This window comes from Scardinius erythrophthalmus (assembly GCF_964197995.2).
Source record: "Scardinius erythrophthalmus genome assembly, chromosome: 1".
NCBI classification, from domain to species: Eukaryota; Metazoa; Chordata; class Actinopteri; order Cypriniformes; family Leuciscidae; genus Scardinius; species Scardinius erythrophthalmus.
This window is the reverse complement of record NC_138221.1, coordinates 41,430,263-41,449,115: the sequence shown is the minus strand read 5'-3', so window position 1 is coordinate 41,449,115 and position 18,853 is coordinate 41,430,263. Positions and strand designations below refer to the sequence as shown.

General features: G+C 39.1%; 1 protein-coding gene across 1 annotated transcript in view; it reads right to left on the bottom strand.

The window, feature by feature from the left end:
* The window catches only part of rab11fip4a (RAB11 family interacting protein 4 (class II) a), a 44,679-nt gene that overhangs the window by 14,812 nt on the left and 11,014 nt on the right, over positions 1 to 18,853 (bottom strand). Inside the window, exon 3 of the mRNA XM_081378288.1 lies at positions 15,462 to 15,547. Within this exon, the coding sequence (XP_081234414.1) occupies positions 15,462 to 15,547 (86 nt within the window). The remainder of the gene's footprint in view (positions 1 to 15,461; positions 15,548 to 18,853) is intronic.

The window sequence follows — 18,853 nt, the reverse complement described above, 5'->3', positions numbered from 1 at the left end:
GCGGAGTACGGACTAAGGACACTAAGTGCTAAAATATACCCACCAATGTGTCCACAATACAGTATGCTGAGTTGGAGAGGAAGATCAACATTAAAAAGCCAATGACGACTCCGCTCGGGAATATACAGCCCGGTATTGATTCAAACGCATAATGATGTCAATGCTGAGTGAAAGCTGCTGTATTCCTCTGGAGTGTAAGTGCGATCTGGTCAATAGTTATTGTGTAATCAAACAGTCTTTTATGTGTTATTACTGACCAACAGCAATATCCTTTTATTACTTGGCTTAAAGGGACAGTTCACCCAAAAATGAAAGTTATGTCTTCAAGAAAGAGTGAACGAAAACGTCATTTCTTTGTCTCAGAACACGCCTGAAAACATTCAAATGCACAGCATGTCCCAAAGATCTCTGATTATAAATAATAGAGAAGTTTTTGTCTGTGAAGTAGATATGGAACACAGAGGACTGCGTGATGGAGGAATCCACATCAGTCTCACACTTAAATACATCATTAGATTATTTTCCTCTGTGAAAGATGCGGTTTAATTTTTCTCTGTAGATCTATAAGAGCAGCACTTCTTCACAGATCTGCCGTCTCATGGTGACAGCAACCCACACACACAAACACAACACTGGCTAGCATCCAAAGCACACCATCATATTCACAGCTTTTTCAAGTGCAGCTCGCAAGAAATGTCAAGTGTGCACATAAACATGACAGAAAAACCTCTCAAACTACTGATGACAATAGCGATTCCTGCCAAATACAGCGAGCACTGGCTGCTAGTTTTGAAGATTTTTCAGGTAACAGACCAAACAAACATTTTGGACCAACTGATAACCCAAATCAATGTACAATGAACTACCTCAAAACAATAAGTATGTACAAATTATTGTATATCTTGAAATAGCTTTAACGTTACTGTTTTGTTCTTATTTACCAGATATCAACTAACTAACTGCTAAGTTTAGCTAATGACCCAAATGAACCTGTCGCTAGCAAAGTATTTGGATTGAAAACTTGTGTACACTGAAGTATAACCATCAGTTATGTTACTGAAGTGACAAAAGAAACATGCTAGCAGGGGACATTCAACATGGCTGCACATTTTCCGTATCAACTGCACTTGGCTGATTTTGTTTGAGATCTCAGTGGAAATGCAGCTGGATAGTTGGCCATCTCACTGCCTACACAGTCAGCAGACAAAAGACAGTGTGGATTTACAGGGAGCCATGAGTCATAATCCAGTTCTTGGGGCTCTAAAACTGCCAGCCGCCCTTCTCTGGACGGTATCAAAGCGAAACACCTTTGAACTCTTTATTGACCTTGAAAATGGTAACCCAGCAAACACACAGAAAGGCCAACCAGAGCTGTAGTTACACAATCAATACTGCAGAGGCACCTGGCAAAGCAAATTACCTTATTATACCACAGCTTGTGTAGGTGTCCCTCTGAAAGCAAGACGTGTGGAGACAAGTAAAAATATGGTTCTCAATTTAGTTGCTCTAAGATCTGGGCACAATCGCAAACACGTACCAGTGAGTGACTTTAAAAGGTCGGTCACAAAATGTTCATCCACCTCTGTCCCTTGGCAGAGATCTCATAGTAGTCTGGATGCACCATATTATTACATTTTAGAGTGTCCAAACTGCAATTAACCTCCTGTCTCAACTATAACACTGAATTATAACTTTTGCTGGGCTTTGCATTACAGTATCCATGAAATGGTAGTGCAGATAGTGCCAATGTCACACACAGGTCCTCTGCTGCCCACGCAATAAACTAGGCCTGATACAGCATTTCATAAAGGATCGATATCTAAAGCTGTCAGACCTGCTGCTAAATGACTGTAGTCTTAAATGAAGCAGACAAGAGAACTGGACTGACCCTATACAGGATCAGCTTATAATGTATAGTCAAAAAGCAAGCAAAAGTTAAAATAAAAATTTCTGGGGGGAAAAATGCTAACAAGCTATATATATATATATATATATATACATATATATATATATATATATATATATATACACACATATGTGTTTAAGATTGATAATAAGAAATGTTTCTTGAATAACAAATTAGCAAATTAGAATCATGTGACGCTGAAGACTGTATAAATGACTGAATAAATTACAATTTAAAAAACTGAATACAGTCATTTAAAATTTTTAACATTTTAATAATACTTAAAAATAATGAGAAGAGACTTATTTTAGAAACTCTCTCTCTCTTAATAAATATATACTGCATATGAAAATTACAAATCTTGACAGGGCATGTACTGAAATCCAATATGCTAACACATTATACGATAAAATCATATATATTTTAAGACCACAGAGAGAGACCAGGTCTTTGTATTGACTGAACTTTAGCTGTACAGAGAACAATTGTCAGCATATAGCGGCCAAGCACTCGGTTGTAAAAGTTTAAGAAGCCAATAAGACTTTGACCGACCCCCCTTTGCAAAACAAACCACAAGAGAGGGTAAAGGCAAGCGCCAGGGAAGGAATTTCAATGGCTGTATACCCTATTGTTCCTTGACCTTTCTGAATTGTCCTTTGCCAGTGGAAAAAAACATTACTTCAACATTAAGAACCACACACATTCATACAAACGCAATGTGGATGCGGTGCTACCAGCAGGTGGTCATTAACCGTTCGGGAGTCTTCCCAAACCACCCCAGCACCCTCAATCTCCCCTTTCATGTTCACACACTCCCTTCAAACTATCAACCGTATTCAAAACTCCACAGTCCCTCCCCCTCGACAACCCCCAAAACAACAACTCCCAGCGCACACCATAAGCCCTGCTCCCAAGAGACACAGAATTAACTGTTTAGGTTTATGAGCATGTGCACTTACAACAGTTATCAACCATTCTGCTAGTTTTCTACACCATTAGTCTCATTTGAGTTGTAAAAATGGAGGTTATTTGTGTTATTTGTCAAAGAACAGATATTTTCACCAGACTGGCATTTAAGAAACGAAACAGTTAGAAGAAAACTGGAAACAATGAAGTCACCGACGGTTGTTCAGTAGACGAAGGCAGACACAAACACACACAGGCACCGCCAAAAACGCATCGACACAGTCCAAACACACACAAGCAGTCTAAACACACGCATAGTCTCTCACACTGTCTGATTAGCATTTCAATAGCGTGACCCCTTTCCCCTCCAACAGATTACCACACAATCCAGCCCGGCTCTCTAGTCATTCATTCAACTTGTCATTCAAAGGCAGGTGTAGCGTTTTGGAAAGACACAGGCTGGCTGTGAATTCCACCACACTCAGAGCCTTCACATCATGTACTAAAATGAGAAAATAAATCTAAAATGCACTCACGTTTCATTGAGCTTTAACACTCTAAAGTGCTTTTGGGAGTCAACGAGAGCTCCCAAGAGATCTCTTCAGCATCATTTTTGGGAGAAAATGATAATGTAAGCTGAGAGATTGTTACAGTGTCTACATTGATGCTACACTGAAAAAAATCTGTCAAAAATTATTTAACATCACTGAACCAACCAACAAAACCCAATGTTATGGGTTAAATCAGGTATAAATAGCTCTTTACGGTAACAATTGCAGGTTCCCACTTTGTACACTGCAGGAACGAGGATGAGAGAAGATCAGGAGAGAAAGAGCAGGAACAATGGACTTGGCTGCAGCAAATGTTCACACGTGCTAGTGTTCTCATCTCATCCTCTTACCCCTCCGCTCAATAATGAAGATCCATCATCTCCATCCTCTTTGCCCGTGCCGGTTAAGCCCTCGTTGGCTGAGGACGTCCAAGACTTAGTGTCCCCGTCTCCCTCCAGGATCCCCACCCTCACCACAGTCCAACAGGTGAAATATCAGCGACCAGTCCTGTCAGATTTTAGTGCTCCTGTGGACGTGTGGCTTCGGGTATCTCCACCTAGCCACCGCTGCTCCAAACCGCCTCAGTCCTCCTCACACATACACACACACACTCGCTCCGACCTGCATCGACCGATCATGCGGCCACACACCAACACACACGGACAGAGACGCTACTGATCTGGCAACAGTTGTTGAGCTTTTGGCCACTCCTCTCAGCAAATCACCACCCCTACTCCTGCCTGTCACATTCCCTCCCTCTCTCTGCCTCGTTCTCTCGGTTGTTGCTAGGAAACTATTCCGCTGAGCCGTCCCACAGCTGTGACATCGAGTGGAGCGTGAGTGTGCTCCTTCGCAACACACACTGCTATCTTAAGCCTAACCTCAGCTGTGCTGCATAATACACATAATTACAGACAATTAACCTTCTCCTCATTTAAGTGTCATGATAAATAAAGCAAATAGATAAATAAGATACAGATACATCAAAGAATCAATAGGGGGTTGATCATGAGCTGCCCTGGAAGCTCTTGTTTTCTGTAAATGTCCTAAAAATAAACCATTAGCCAAGTATTTTTCTTTAAAAATCCCTTATACTACTACTATATCAACAAACATTATAAAACATCATGACGAAGAAATGTTACATTATTAATATACTACAAGCAGACAAGCCACAAATCCAAAGCACAACACTTCATATGGGTCATCTAAGCTCACTGGAAAAACTAACATTTGGTGACTTTCCTGCAAAATTATCTTACGTTGCTTCTTGTACGTTTTGCGACACTTTTAAAGTGGAATGTCCAGTGAGTGTCACTAAAAGCGAGTTCAGTTTCATCTGAAACAGATGAATGTGAATCTGGCCAGTTTTATTACTTTAGTTGTGGTGCGTATCGTGACAGTTGGGAAATGAAAATATCAACATTTCTTGAGAACATTTGAAATAGTTAACCAATAGTTAAAAAAAGTGAGGTGGAGTGATGTAATCTTGATCCATGTTTCACACTTTTAATCAAAGTGATTAGTGTTAACCTAGGGTTTAAGGGATAGGATAGAATACATTTCTGTCAACATTTACTCATCTTCATGTTGCTCCAAACCTCTAAGACTTTCTGGAACAATAAAAGAAGATATTTTGAAGAATGTTGGTAATCGAACAGTTTTGGTGTCCATTGACAAAAAAACAGACATTTGTCGAAATATCTACTTTTATGTTCCACAGAAGAAAGAAAGTCATACAGGTTTGGAACAAGTAATGTCTTCATTGAGTAAATGATGACAGATCTATCAATTCTGGGTGAACTTTAAGCACAGTATGATATTATTTATCATTAGCAAACTAACTCAACTTTACAATCGGAAAATTAACTAGAGTTAACTTCCATAACTAGAGTGGTCTTATGACTGATTTATAGAATATCTTAAGAGCTTCCTTAATTAACACTTCTCATAAATTCACAAGCTCACAGCAGCAATGAGCTCTTGCTAGAGGCAAAGATGGATGAAATAAAAATCTAATCAATGGTGAACATTTACACATGTACACTCACACTTCCACAGCTTTGAGTGAGAAGTCTCGTATATGCTGTGCTCTGTTTGTGAACGCATATGTGTGAGGTTTGAGATGCATGTTTATGCAGGTGCATGAGATACTGTATCTGTGTGTGTAAGAGAGAGAGAGAAAGCAAGCAATCCTCCTCCGTTCTAACTCTCTACTGTGTATCAGTGATGCCCCACTTTCTCATGATTCCCATGAGGTCAGTGCTGCAGCACCGGCAGTTAGTTTTGGCCCGGACCCTCCTACCTCTCACGTCCTCAGCTCTCTGTCAGAATTCAGCTCTCTCTCTTCAAATTATCTCAAAATACAGTATACATGATCTCTGTGATGCTGCAGGGATAGACATACAGTCTGAGCTGTAGTTGAGAAGATGGAAGAGAGAGACAGGGAGGGTGGAAACACGAGTGGATGCTGCAGATGAAAAGACGATCACACAGCTCTATCACAAACTGGTGCTTGGCTCCTGAAGCGGTTTACAAAGCCAAATCCATTCTATTTCAGACATGTTTGTCCTGCTTTACCCTGATTGTTATTGCAGGTAACTGTGTAAAGAGAGTTGTTTCTGACTGTTATTTCAGTCAGGTGTGGTTGATCTCCACTTGCTTCCTGTTGTCAGATTTCAAAGGAAACACAGTTGCAATTGTATAATTTTCTCACAAACTGTTTTGAACTGTTTGAACATGAAAAATAATGTTGGACCATTATTACTCTATACACAGCTAGAGGTTTAGAAGAAAACGTGAATGCTGTTTGACTGTGGAAATGTTGTTGCCATTGCTTAGGTGTTCAGAGTGTCTTTTGACAAAATCTACCTGGGTGCTATATTTCTAGGTGGTTACCAGGGCGTTACTATGAAGCTGATAAGGTGTTCAGCGTGTTGTTGTTTTTTACAAATGCTATCTGGTTGCTATATTTCTGGGTGGTTGCAAGGAAGTTACTATGCAGTTGCTAAGGTGTTCTAAATATTTTAGGCACTTGTTATTTGGTTGCTAGGATGTCCTGGGTGGTTGCCAAGGTATGACTATGCAGTTGCTAAGGTGTTCAGAGTGTCTTTTGACAAAATCTATCTGGGTGCTATATTTCTGGGTGGTTGCCAGGGCGTTACTATTGAGCTGCTAAGGTGTTCAGAGTGTCTTTTTTTTTATATAAATTCTATCTGTTTGATATATTTCTGGGTGGTTGCCAGGAAGTTACTATGCAGTTGCTAAGGTGTTCTGAATTTTTTTGGCACTTGTTACTTGGTTGCTAGGATGTCCTGGGTGGTTGTTCAGGGCAAGGAATGCAATAGCATTGGGGTGTAGGGAGCTCTGGGTAGAGGTAGTGCCTTTGTTTCCTGATAGCTGCACTTAACTATTGAGTGGACGGACACACTGGTCCTCATTCATCTCCTAAATCTCTCACTTCTGGCTCCTAGTGCCACACCCCGGTACACCGCTTCAGCTGGCGGGCTAAACGACGTGAGGGGGTGATGTCCACACTGCATCACTGGGTGAATGAACTCCCATGATGGAGTCACCGGCCACCTACCAGCTATGGTATCAAATAGCAGGGAAGGCAGATCTCTTCATCCTTGGCAGGCCATCTGCCTCGGAGCGGGAAACTCTGATGTAAAACCTACTGCCCGAGGACCTCGCTGTCACTGTCCCAGCTAGGCCAGCTAGGCTAGGCCATGGCAGTTGAAGCCCAGGCTTAAAGGGTGGGGTCAGTTCTGCGCACACTGCACTCCACTTGAAAACTCCTCTGGGCAGGCAAGAAGGAAATATCCACGTCTAAAAAAAAAGCTATCCACCCGGAAAAGCTGCAGGAGTCGATGCCATCCCTCCTGAGGTATGGAAGAACGGAGGCCCAGCACTGCACACCAAACTCCATGAACTCTTCGTCTGCTGCTGGAAGCAGGGAAAACTCCCTCAAGACCTCCGTGATGCAGTCATTAACACTCTGTACAAGAACAAAGGGGAGAAGTCAGACTGTTCAAATTATCGTGGCATAACACTTCTGTCCACCGCTGGCAAAATCCTTGCAAGAGTACTGCTGAATCGACTGGTACCCGCCATAGCAGAAGATCATCTTCCAGAGACACAGTGTGGCTTCAGAGCCAGCCGGGGAACCACAGACATGGTGTTTGTCATGAGGCAGATGACTATGTAGGTGCTAAGGTGTTCAGAGTGTTTTTTGACAAATGCTATCTGGTTGCTTTATTTCTGGGTGGTTTCCAGGGCATTACTATGCAGTTGCTAAGGTGTTCTAGGTGTTTTAGACGTCTGCTATCTGGTTGCTAGGATGTTCTAGGTGGTTGCTAGGGGTCTAACTGGTTGCTATGTGGTTGCTTACTATACAGAACTTTAATACTTGGCACTAAGGGTTTGTTCAATCTAACAACAATAGTGAAGCTTGCAAGCAACAGTCATAATAATGAAGAGAGGTAATAAATAAGGAGTATGTCAGTGAGTAGTAAGACCTAAGATTTATATAAGACAGAATACATTTAGGCTGTTAACTGCAACTGCTCTCTAATGCGTGAATGATTGCTTCAGGCTTTAATTTAAACAGAGAAGCCTCTGTGTGCATATGAGCACAGCTTTTATCTCTTCTAACTTTCTCTTTTCTCTTTCCCATCTTTATTGTGACTGACAGCTGGTAGATTAGGAGGACTGCTGGAATGTGAAGAAAGACGAGGAGAAAAGTGGGAAAGAGAATAAGAGAGGGAGGCCACAAACAGACCAAATGAGCCCAGAAAAAGCACAAGGAATCAGACAACATACATATACTGGTCAACAGCAAATTTTCATCAGTTGATACATATAAATATCAACAGTCCTAAAAATGAAGATGCTCAACCGAAACCTCAAATGTTCAAGTAGCTACTAGCGTAATACAGAGTGGATTTTAAAATGAAAAGTAGACAAAGCGAGCGAGCAAGAGTAAGAAGCAGACAGAAGAGCAGGAGGGAACACAGTGAACACAGGCTTGGCAGTTTGGGCACAGTGTGCATACAAATGACTGTATTCCTCTATAATCCAAAACCAGGGATCTCAATCGGTGGATTGCAAGGTATAACTGGGTCACAGGTCTATTCTGATAGGCTCAAGGACAGCAAAAAGAAAAGCTAGATCCAAAGAGTGAAATACAACTAACCATATAATCATGCAAAGAAACTACACAAAGTAGCCTATAAGAAAATGCAACCAAGACTACATAAATTATGAGTTCATTTACATTGCAAATAAACAGTATGTGTAGACCACAATTTGTTTTCTTGTTATGTCTGTTGGAAAAATAATTAATTATTAATAATTAAATCTGCCTGAGCTGATTTGCTGGTCTTAGCTGGCTCCCCAGCCTAGTCAAGCTGGGTTTAAAGGGGGTTTGGGCACTTGGTCACTCTGCTAAACAACTTGACGGGGCTGGGAGACAATCTTAAACCAGCTAAAACCAGTTTAAACCAGCTTAGGCTGTGTTAAGTGTCTTTTTCCAGCATGGATGTTAATATTTTTTTCATAATGTTAAGTCTATTATTCAGTCATAGTAATCTTCAAACATTTCAATGTTTAATTATAATGTTGTTATTGTTAACTAAAAATAAAACTTTTAAAATCCTGTTTGGCCATTGGAATAAAGCTGATATAAAATCAAAATCTAAATATTAGAGGAAAACTTTAAAAACTGAAATAGAAACTGCCTTTGCAACTTACTGAAATAAGTTTAGATACAAAATTAGTTTTGCAATGAAAACTTTTAAATTAAAAGTAATTTTAATAATAGATTAAAATGAAAAATGAAAATTTTTAAATAAAAGCTATAGTGCAAAGAGGTCATATTCTTGCTGTGCAAATGGCTCCGACCAACATGCTGACATTTTATCTAATGGTAGTGATAAAAGGCAACCTCGAGCTCATGCTGTGCGTGACAGTTGGCTACTTGAAGAGAAAGCTCGTACTTAACATGTGATGTCATTGTGGCAGCGCATGCACTCAGAAGAACCTGGCTGCTCACATCAACCCAGACAGAGAGAGGAGAGGATGTTGAAAGCTTGATGGCAGTGATTGAACTCAGTGGGTAGTAGTACTGCACAACATCATCCAGAAATGGGTTGCCTTTATAATCTGACCCTGGACCAAATGACAATGTCAAACGTAGTGAGTTTTTCAAATAACTTTTGATGTCCTTTTATTTGGCATACACATGACATTCAATCTCTCTCTCTCTCTCTCTCTCTCTCTCTCTCTCTCTCTCTGCACAGTCAGTATCGGAACACATCATCTCTTTTTGTACTGCCACCAATTCATCCGTCTTTCATATTTTCTTTCCCATCAAAATTACATTGTCACTACAATCCTATATGTTTTTCCTTTTCCTTTTCTCTATCTCTCACTTACACACACACACACACACACACACACACACACACACACACACACACACACACACGATGCCACTTTTGAAGAACATTGGGTTCCAAACAAAATTGGACCTCATTGACTTTCATTGTATGGACAAAAACCAAAAATGTTTCAAAAATATCTTCTTTTGTGTTCTCCAGAAGAAAGAAATTAATTTGGAATGACATGAGGGAGGTTGTTGGGTGACCTATCCCCTGGTTAGGTGAACTAAGTCCTGCCATTTGACAAAATGGATACACTGAAAAATGCAGCAGCATTAAAACAAATGTATTTATCATAAAACCTATTAACAAGCAATTATGGCTACAAAAATAATTCAGCCTCCTTTAGGCTCACAGGAAGCAGGCACTGGCCTGTGAAATTCAATGTCACATGGAGCAGTGTTGCAGTGCTCCTGATGAAGGGAGAGATGTGGTGCATGAAAGCCGAGGGCTTTTTACTCACGCTGAAACATCTTCATCATACACTGTCGCGGTGCATCTCATTTCAACACGCGTCTGTGCTTAAAATACCAACAGCTTGAATCTCACCTGCTTAAGCAAAAATATGCTTTTTATGCATTCATTCTGCTCTGAGCAGATACAGATACTGGGCCTTATGATGATGTTTGTTGTGGTGCTGCGCAGATTTAGATGCTGCTGATAGACAGATGATACTATAAAGATATAGTAACACAGTTAGACACGTTCACAAAACATGTGTTTGCAAGTTGTGTATATTTGGCAAGTTAGTCAGTTTTAAAAGTGTCTATTTGTGTCTATAGACACATGTCATATATATGGGGCCAAACAATTTATTGTGCAAGGATGCATTAAATTGATCAAAAGTGATGGTAAAGACATTTATAATAGATTTCTATATCAAATAAATGCTGTTCTTTTTAGTTTTCTATTCTTCAAAGATTCCTGAAAAGAAATGTACAGTATGCAGTGACAAGATGTGTCTTAAATCTAGATTTAAACAGTCAGAGCCCCAGACATTCTCAGGAAAACTCTGAAATAGCATTCCTGATAATGTTCCAGGCTCAGACACACTCTCATAGTTTAAATATAGATTAAAAACACATCTCTTTAGCCAAGCATTCACATAATGCATCTCATAAAATTGCACTCCCCCAGTTATATCAGATCAGATGCACGTGATTATCTTTTTGCTTGAAACACTTTGACACAGTCACCTCTGATGACAGATTACTCTAAACTGAGGTTTGCACAAAAATGTTATGTTATCAACATTGATAATAATCAGAAATGTTTCTTAAGCAGCAAATCAGCATATTAGAATGATTTCTGAAAGATCACGTGACACTGAAGACTGGAGTAATGATGCTGAAAATTCAGCTTTACATCACAGGAATAAATTACATTTTAAAGTAGAAAGTAAATTTCCTCGGTACAAACTTTTATGTTGGCTTGGCAAAGCCTTTTCTGAAAGTTTTATACCTGATGATCCTAGCATGTTTTATCATGTTGCTAGCATGCATTATTGCAAAGTTAACATGACCCTAGCATGTTTCAACATGTTGTTAACATGTTTTAGCACCAAATGCTAAGTCCAAATTGAAAGCCCATCGCAAAATCTTCAGTACCTACTATATATTATCCATTATTTATCATCTCTGGTGTACACTAGGTTTGGTGAGACTACTAGGCCGTGAGAATAGAAAGTAAAAAATGCACATTGTATTCCTTAGAAGTCAACAACAAAAGAGTTTAATAATATAATATTAATAATATCTCTAGAAAAAAGGAGCACAAAAGGGACAAGCACCTCAACACATGCTCTTCTAGCCTCCCTCCCTCTCCCTCTCTCTCTCTGTGGTTATCCATCAGTGTAATCAATGTGACAGGCTCATTAGTGCTCTGACTCAACTATCATTCAGCAGCAGTCACTCAGAAGAAACATCTCTGAGTTCAAACTCCAATCATGATTGATCTGTACCGAGCACAATACATACACGTACACACACATACACCGATGAATCACAGCTCCACACACACACAACTAAAATATGAGCTTCGGGTTTGAATGTTGTCAGCAGGAATTGTTTTGTCTCTGAGTGTGATTTTATTAAAACTAAGACATAGCACCTTTTTTGTCATTTTGTTACATGAAGGTCACATTAAAAGTGCCTTAGTAACTTTAACCCTTTTTTTATTATTTAAATGCCCAGAGCCAGATTTTCAATGTTAAAATATGAAAATTATATTTTTTAAACTAAGATCATCGACACAAAGTGTTAAATCAACACACATCATTTCAATATCTACTGTGTGGAAATTAATTCCTACATTTTTACACAAATTACAACTGTGGGTTATTTTTCTATGTTATTTTCACCCCAGACAAAAAATTTCCACTAATAGTCTTACCAAAAACTTTAGTGTACTTAGTTATCAAAGAGAAAAGAAAATGTCAGTGGTGAACGTTTGTGTGTCAGTGAAGGATATAGTATTAACATAAGTAGCATTAACAGATCAAGTAAGCCATTAACTGTTCTCAAGCAGGTCCTGTAGACGAGACATAACATGCTTGGTCAATCTGATCAGCTGTCTGTAACCTTAATCTCTAAATCATGCTGTGTGTGTCCTGGGAACACATATAATTATCCATACAATGAAACACACACACTTTGAAGACTTCACCAAACACAGTGAATAGTATGTTAATAGTATGTTAAAAAGCAGTGTTACTATGACAGTGTTGCTTTGTGACAGCCACCACGACACTACACTACTATGATCGGAAAACTGTGCTACCTGACAGATGACAGTGAGAACATGTCTGACACAGAGGTGCATGCTGGTCCAATTAGAAAATATGTTCATGACATGGAAGTAATCATGCCATTCACTGATATCTTATGGTGTCAGTTTATTCATCAAAGAAAATTAACATTTCAAGAGAGAGAGAGAGAGAGAGAGAGAGAGAGAGAGAGAGAGAGAGAGAGAGAGAGAGAGAGAGAGAGAGAGAGAGAGAGAGAGAGAGAGAGAGAGAGAGAGAGAGAGAGAGAGAGAGAGAGAGAGAGAGAGAGAGAGAGATAAAGGTGCTCTGCAGAAGATCAATGCAAAGCTTCAGTCCAGTGTTCATTTGAAGTGCTAATAGAAGCACAGGAGCACAGAAAAAGCAAAGAGCAATGCAGTAGATGACAGAGATTTCATTTGCACATCCTCACACGACAGTCATCACACACAATTAAAAAATAAAATAGAGAAAAAAGCTGTAGTGCAGGAGGTATCATGGAAATATTCCTAAAACCTGCACCACCCTCTATATAAACAATATAGAAAACATTTCCTGTAACTGTTGGAAAAATGATAGTTAGCTTTTGCAGCAGCTGGATTTTCCAGAGAGCAAATGAGCAGGAATAAATGATACTAAAATTACAAATGTACTGAAACATGCTGCTCACACTGTGAACGTCTCAAACAGGCAATGTTTTAGCTACATAATTAGCCAGTCTTCTAGAACGATTCATATTTCTCTCCTTTTCTCTTCATATTTCTCAACAGTTTCATTCGGGTATTACTATGTAATTACAGTATATGTAATTATTAGTGTCTCAAAACGAATGACAATATGGTTACGAAGCTCATCATTACATTCCTAGTGTGAGTGAATGTGTCTTTTTCAGACTGTGGAGGAGGTTTGTTCACTGCTGCTGCTGCAGTGTTTAATATCCACAGGGACACTATGAGCCAGCTTCACTCCGAAGTGCATTGTCTGACTGATAAAACACTCAAAATTATCCATGCATTACTGTAATAATGAATAAGCTATTTTAGATTACAACTGGTGATGGATGATACAAATGGATAGACCAGTATAATGTATTTATATATATATATTTTATTTATATAATGTATAAACCTGCATAATGCCATTTTTTCCTAAATGAAAAACACTAATCCTTGCGCTTCACATGCATGTATAATATTATCTCCAAAGTGTGGCTGTATTTGTTATGAATGCAGTTTCAATCGTTGTTTTGAGCTAAATGCATCTCATATCTTTCCAAACACTGCCACCTAGTGATGATGCCAACACTGTTGCAGTCACCTGCTCCATTCTAATATTAGAAACAGCTCTTATGCTTACCATGTGATGTTGTAGTATTAACTGTATTGACTGTAAAGATCTATATCTTTAAAATCTATAAATTGAGTAATAAGAATGAAAACTTTAGGTTTTCAACAATAGGATTTGTCAAATTTTTACATATAGAAAACATTTACTCTGAACAAATGTATAATTAAAAAAAAAGTGCAAATTGCAAATAACCCTCCATTCTGCTAAATATCAAATCGCTGTATAACTGAAAACAGGCACTGTTTATTTAAAAACCCATATATATCTGGATGTATGAATGGGCTTGTTCATTAAGCTTTTAAATCAAAGTCCGAGAAAATACACCTAACAGCTTTTACCATGAATGAAAACAATATAGATACTTTGATTATGAAGGATTTCACACTATCAGAGAACTGTGGTCAACAATGGGAGGACTTTGATGTGTCCAAATGGTACAGTTGCAGTTTACAGAAACAGATTTGCATTTCTGTCTGCTTCCCAGCATTAAATTATTTTTTGATATTTATAATTCAGGGGGATGAGGCTGGCCAATAAAATGTGTATATGCCCTATTGAGGTGTTTAATTAATATTTATGTTCCATTTTTTGCAAGACAAAAGAGTAAGACTACATCTTCTTACATACAAATATCTGCTAAAAGTTAATTTTGAAGACCTTTAAGAAAAACAAAGTGTGTAGCCTAATTATTTGAATAAAAATACATATAAATGTCTTTGTCTACAGTATGTGTAGATGGATGTCAGGAATCCCCTCCACTCGAGCTGTCTGACTGACAGCTCCATTGAGTCATATACAGCATGCTGACAGGAGCCATTAAAACGTCCCGAGTCAGGTTATGTTTTACAAGGCTTAAACGGTAACTCAAGCAGAAGCCTGTGAAACAGTGGCAGTATGGATTGCTGTGTGTGTGTGTGACTGAGACCTGACATGCTGGGGCGGGGGTTTGGCTCTATTTACTCTAATCCATCAAGTTCATACAAGCCAAGCACCGAATTGCTAGTAAGGCAGACGAAAGGAAGGTCATTCCTTGTTATATCAGAGAACAATGCATCTCTCCATTAAGTGTCCTAATGCGTCTAGACACATTGCCAACAGAAGTGCTTACAGTTTGCCTGCCTCAATATGGTGCAATGAACACCATAAGAACAAGCAAGAGTGCTTGCCTCCCAGTAAAGTGAACCAAAACCTATGCAACAAAATTTTTTTGCCTGTTTCACAAATAGGGAAAAACTCAAAGTCAGTCAGAGACAAAATCCTTTTCTTCCACTAGAGAAAAATCTTAACACATTTCACAGAGGAACCTTTAAACAATAAAATCTCTATACACAACTTTTAGACTTTCAGTAGTTAGGTGACCCTATTGATTCTGTCAATAGCCACTAATCCAATGCAGTGCAATTAGGTGCATGTGCACAATGACAAATATGCAGTGTTTTCAGCTGATCAGACCCAGTGTCTTGTTTTTTGGGGGCCAACAGTCTAACTGGGCATGTCATGTGGGAAAGGGAAAAAAAACATCAAGTAGCCAAACACAGAAATCTGCCCACCTGATAGTAGTAGCCATTGTCTGTCTGGTATGGCTGTGCTCCGATGTTGGGGGTCCCAAGTGCAGTTTTCAGAATCTCTTCACAGCCTGAATCACATAGAAAGAAACATTAGTCCTGTGAAAACACGTCTCATTAATCACAAATAAGTAAGAGATAATGTGCAGTCATTCGGTTTGGGTGCAGTTTACTGCTGTGTTCAAAAGCTTAGGCAGCTGGCTTGTTGCTGAATATTACTAAATGAATATTTAATTACTACAATACTAATTTCTCACGAGAAATGACATCAAAAGTGGAAAAACGTACATTTACACATAAACTGCACCACCAACCGCACCTTTCAGATGCCATCTTTATTTTTTAACATAACTGCCACAGAATGGAGTGCACAGAATTGTGGGATATCAAAGGCAGTGAAAGATACATATACGCAGCCTTCAAAAATCCATCAGATGAAGGTATCTTAGGAGACAGGAAGTGAAGCTAACATTGGTTTTGGATGTGCGTTGATGTCTTCCCACCTTGGAATGCGTTCTCCGAAGGCACCATTTTTTAAGCTTTCAAACGCAACCTAAACATCACTTAATCCATGGCTACTCAGCAAATAAATAAAAAATGATATGTATATTAGAAAAAATAGTCAATAGACCTATCAACAAGACGAACACTACAACAATGAATCAATTTCATTTTCAAAAACAATCGATAAGTGAAACAAAAGATGGCGCCAGTTGCATTTAAATGCAAGTCTGTGTGATACGAGAAACATGAAAGTAGCCCAAAACCCTATAGCAATCGCGGTTTGGGGGGGGGCGCTTCAACCTGCGGGCTAGAAAAAAACAGTGCAAAAGTGCCATAGTTGACAACGAAAATTAGGAAATATCTGACTGCTGAATGCTATCAGAATAGAGTACTCCAGAGCACTGTGTAAAAAAGTTGTATACATTTGTGGCACAAATCCCGAATTTTTCTCTGGACTGATATGCTATACATTCCTGTAAATTCCACCTCATTTTAAGGGATAATTCATCCAAAAATGAAAATTCTGTCATCAATTACTCATCGCCATGTCGTTCCAATCTTGTATTCATTTCTTATTTTCTGCAGAACACGAAAAAGAAGATATTTTGAAGAATGTTTTGGTTCCCATTCACTTACATCGTAATTTTTGTAGATACAATGGAAGCGAATGGGATTAAAAACTGTTTGGTTACCAAAATTCTTCAAAATATCTTCTTTTGGAATGACATGAGGGTGAGTAATAGGCCTGTCACGATAACAAATTTTGCTGGACGATAAATTGTCCAAGAAATTATCGCGATAAACGATAATATTGTCGTTCTGAGACCATTTTCATTTAATATAATTATAATGGCATAATAATGCAGGTACACCTTTTCAACGATCTATAAACTTTTATTTCTAAAGAATATTAAACATTGAAAACGGAAAACATTTTAAATATCCAAAAAAATGAACAAAACAACCAAAAACAATGAAAGCAATGGACTCTTAGTGTCTGTTAACAAAATAAATGTCTGTTAATATATAAAATGAAACAAAATTGCACTTCAAAAAATATTAAACATTAGGCTTTAGACATTATTAAATGGTGATACATTCCATAACAGGCAAAACTGACAGTTAGGACCTTTGTAAACAAATAAAAAAAAGCCTCAACAAGCCATATCGCACAATTTTGCACTGTTACTTTGTCCTCCTGTTACTTTGTCAAGTGATTGTGTACTGTCGGGAAGACGGAGACGCACTTTATTGCGTGTGTATGCTACGCACTGAAAATACTTGGTTAGGATTAGGGGTGAGGAGTGCGTGCGTATTACACGCCATAAAGAGCGTATCATATGCACGCAAAAACTATTTTTGGCGTATAAATGGCACGAGAAATAACATTCGTGGTATAGATATGCATTTTCATGTGATCGGGCTCGCTGTCGCAACTCACAACTAGCGTCTTCTCTCTCTCCCGGCAGTAGCCGCAAACAGTCCCGCCTTTCCCACACAAAGACCATGTGACTGACAAGTGCCGCGCCGCCGCCTCCCCACACAAAGACCATGCAACTGACAACAAGAGGGTTCACTCCTCCTATACGCTAAAGAACCGAGAGTGGTCATCCAGTCTCTTTGGTAGAGAGAGAGAGAGACGAGGAAAACAAACAAGCATGCAAATGGAATTATCGCGGCCGGAAAAATTATCGAGCTCATTTTTTTTATCGTGCGATTAATCGACTTATCGACTATCGCGACAGGCCTAGTGAGTAAATCATTTTTGATTGGACTATCACTTTAATTCTAATTTCGAATGTGCTTTATGAAAGTACAAAATGAAGCTATTGATTAAGTTTGCATCACCACAACAACTACATTAGTTTAGAAGGATTTCCTTATATCTATTATATTTTTCATTAGAGAATCTCAGATGTGCAAGAAATGTGGCTTTCTGATTTACCAGACACTGCTGCCATTGTACAGTACGTATAATTCAGCTTCTGCTACTTTAAATTTCAGATCCCTATTTGACGACATCTTCTCTCAACCCATGTTTGAATTATTGAACTATACACACTGTAAAATTTAGGCCTCCTTTGCTCCACTTACAAGAAAAATGTCAAGATCCTCATTTTGATAAAAACTGAAAGTTCAACATTAGATATTATGTTGGAAAGGGGAATCGTTCTCTTAAATATAAGGCTATATTGTTGCTCACACACACAAACAGACAGGCCCATCTGCAGAAATACAACAGGCTAAGTAAAATGCCATGAATAAATAACGTACTGAGAGCCACAGCGTAGGGCAGCCAAGGCCTTGACTCCATTTATAGTCACATAACATGAAGTGCAGTGAAGGTTTGGAGCTCTGTGCAACATCTCAAGTGGGCCACAGCTCGACTTGGCTCCGGGAATGTCCCAAATGGGAACATATTGTGGGCAATACATAAATATATAACGCTGTACACAATAGGTCAGTTTTAGCAGATACCAAAGGCAGACCAATAGTAAAGCAGTGGTACAATATTTTAAATACAACATACACAACAGCAGAGTATCCTATGGGACCTCAAAAGGATAGGCAACATAGGCTTTAGCTTTGTAGACTTGGTGTGCGTGCTGGGGATCAGGGATTAGGGGATTCATTAAGGAAAGAGTGAGTGGGAAGACCACTGGGGCTCATTAAACACTCTGGGACAAAGTCTTTCGGCCTGGAGCCCATTTGGCCTGCTTACTTCTACCTCTTCAGTCACTTCCACAGGGCGCTGACAGAGAGACGTTGTACCCGGATCCCCGTGCCTGCCTGTGGCCTGCCCATTCAGCTGGCAGATCTGGGCTTCAAAGGTCTGCCAAGCAGCGCGAGTGTCCCTGCCTGACAAATGTAAC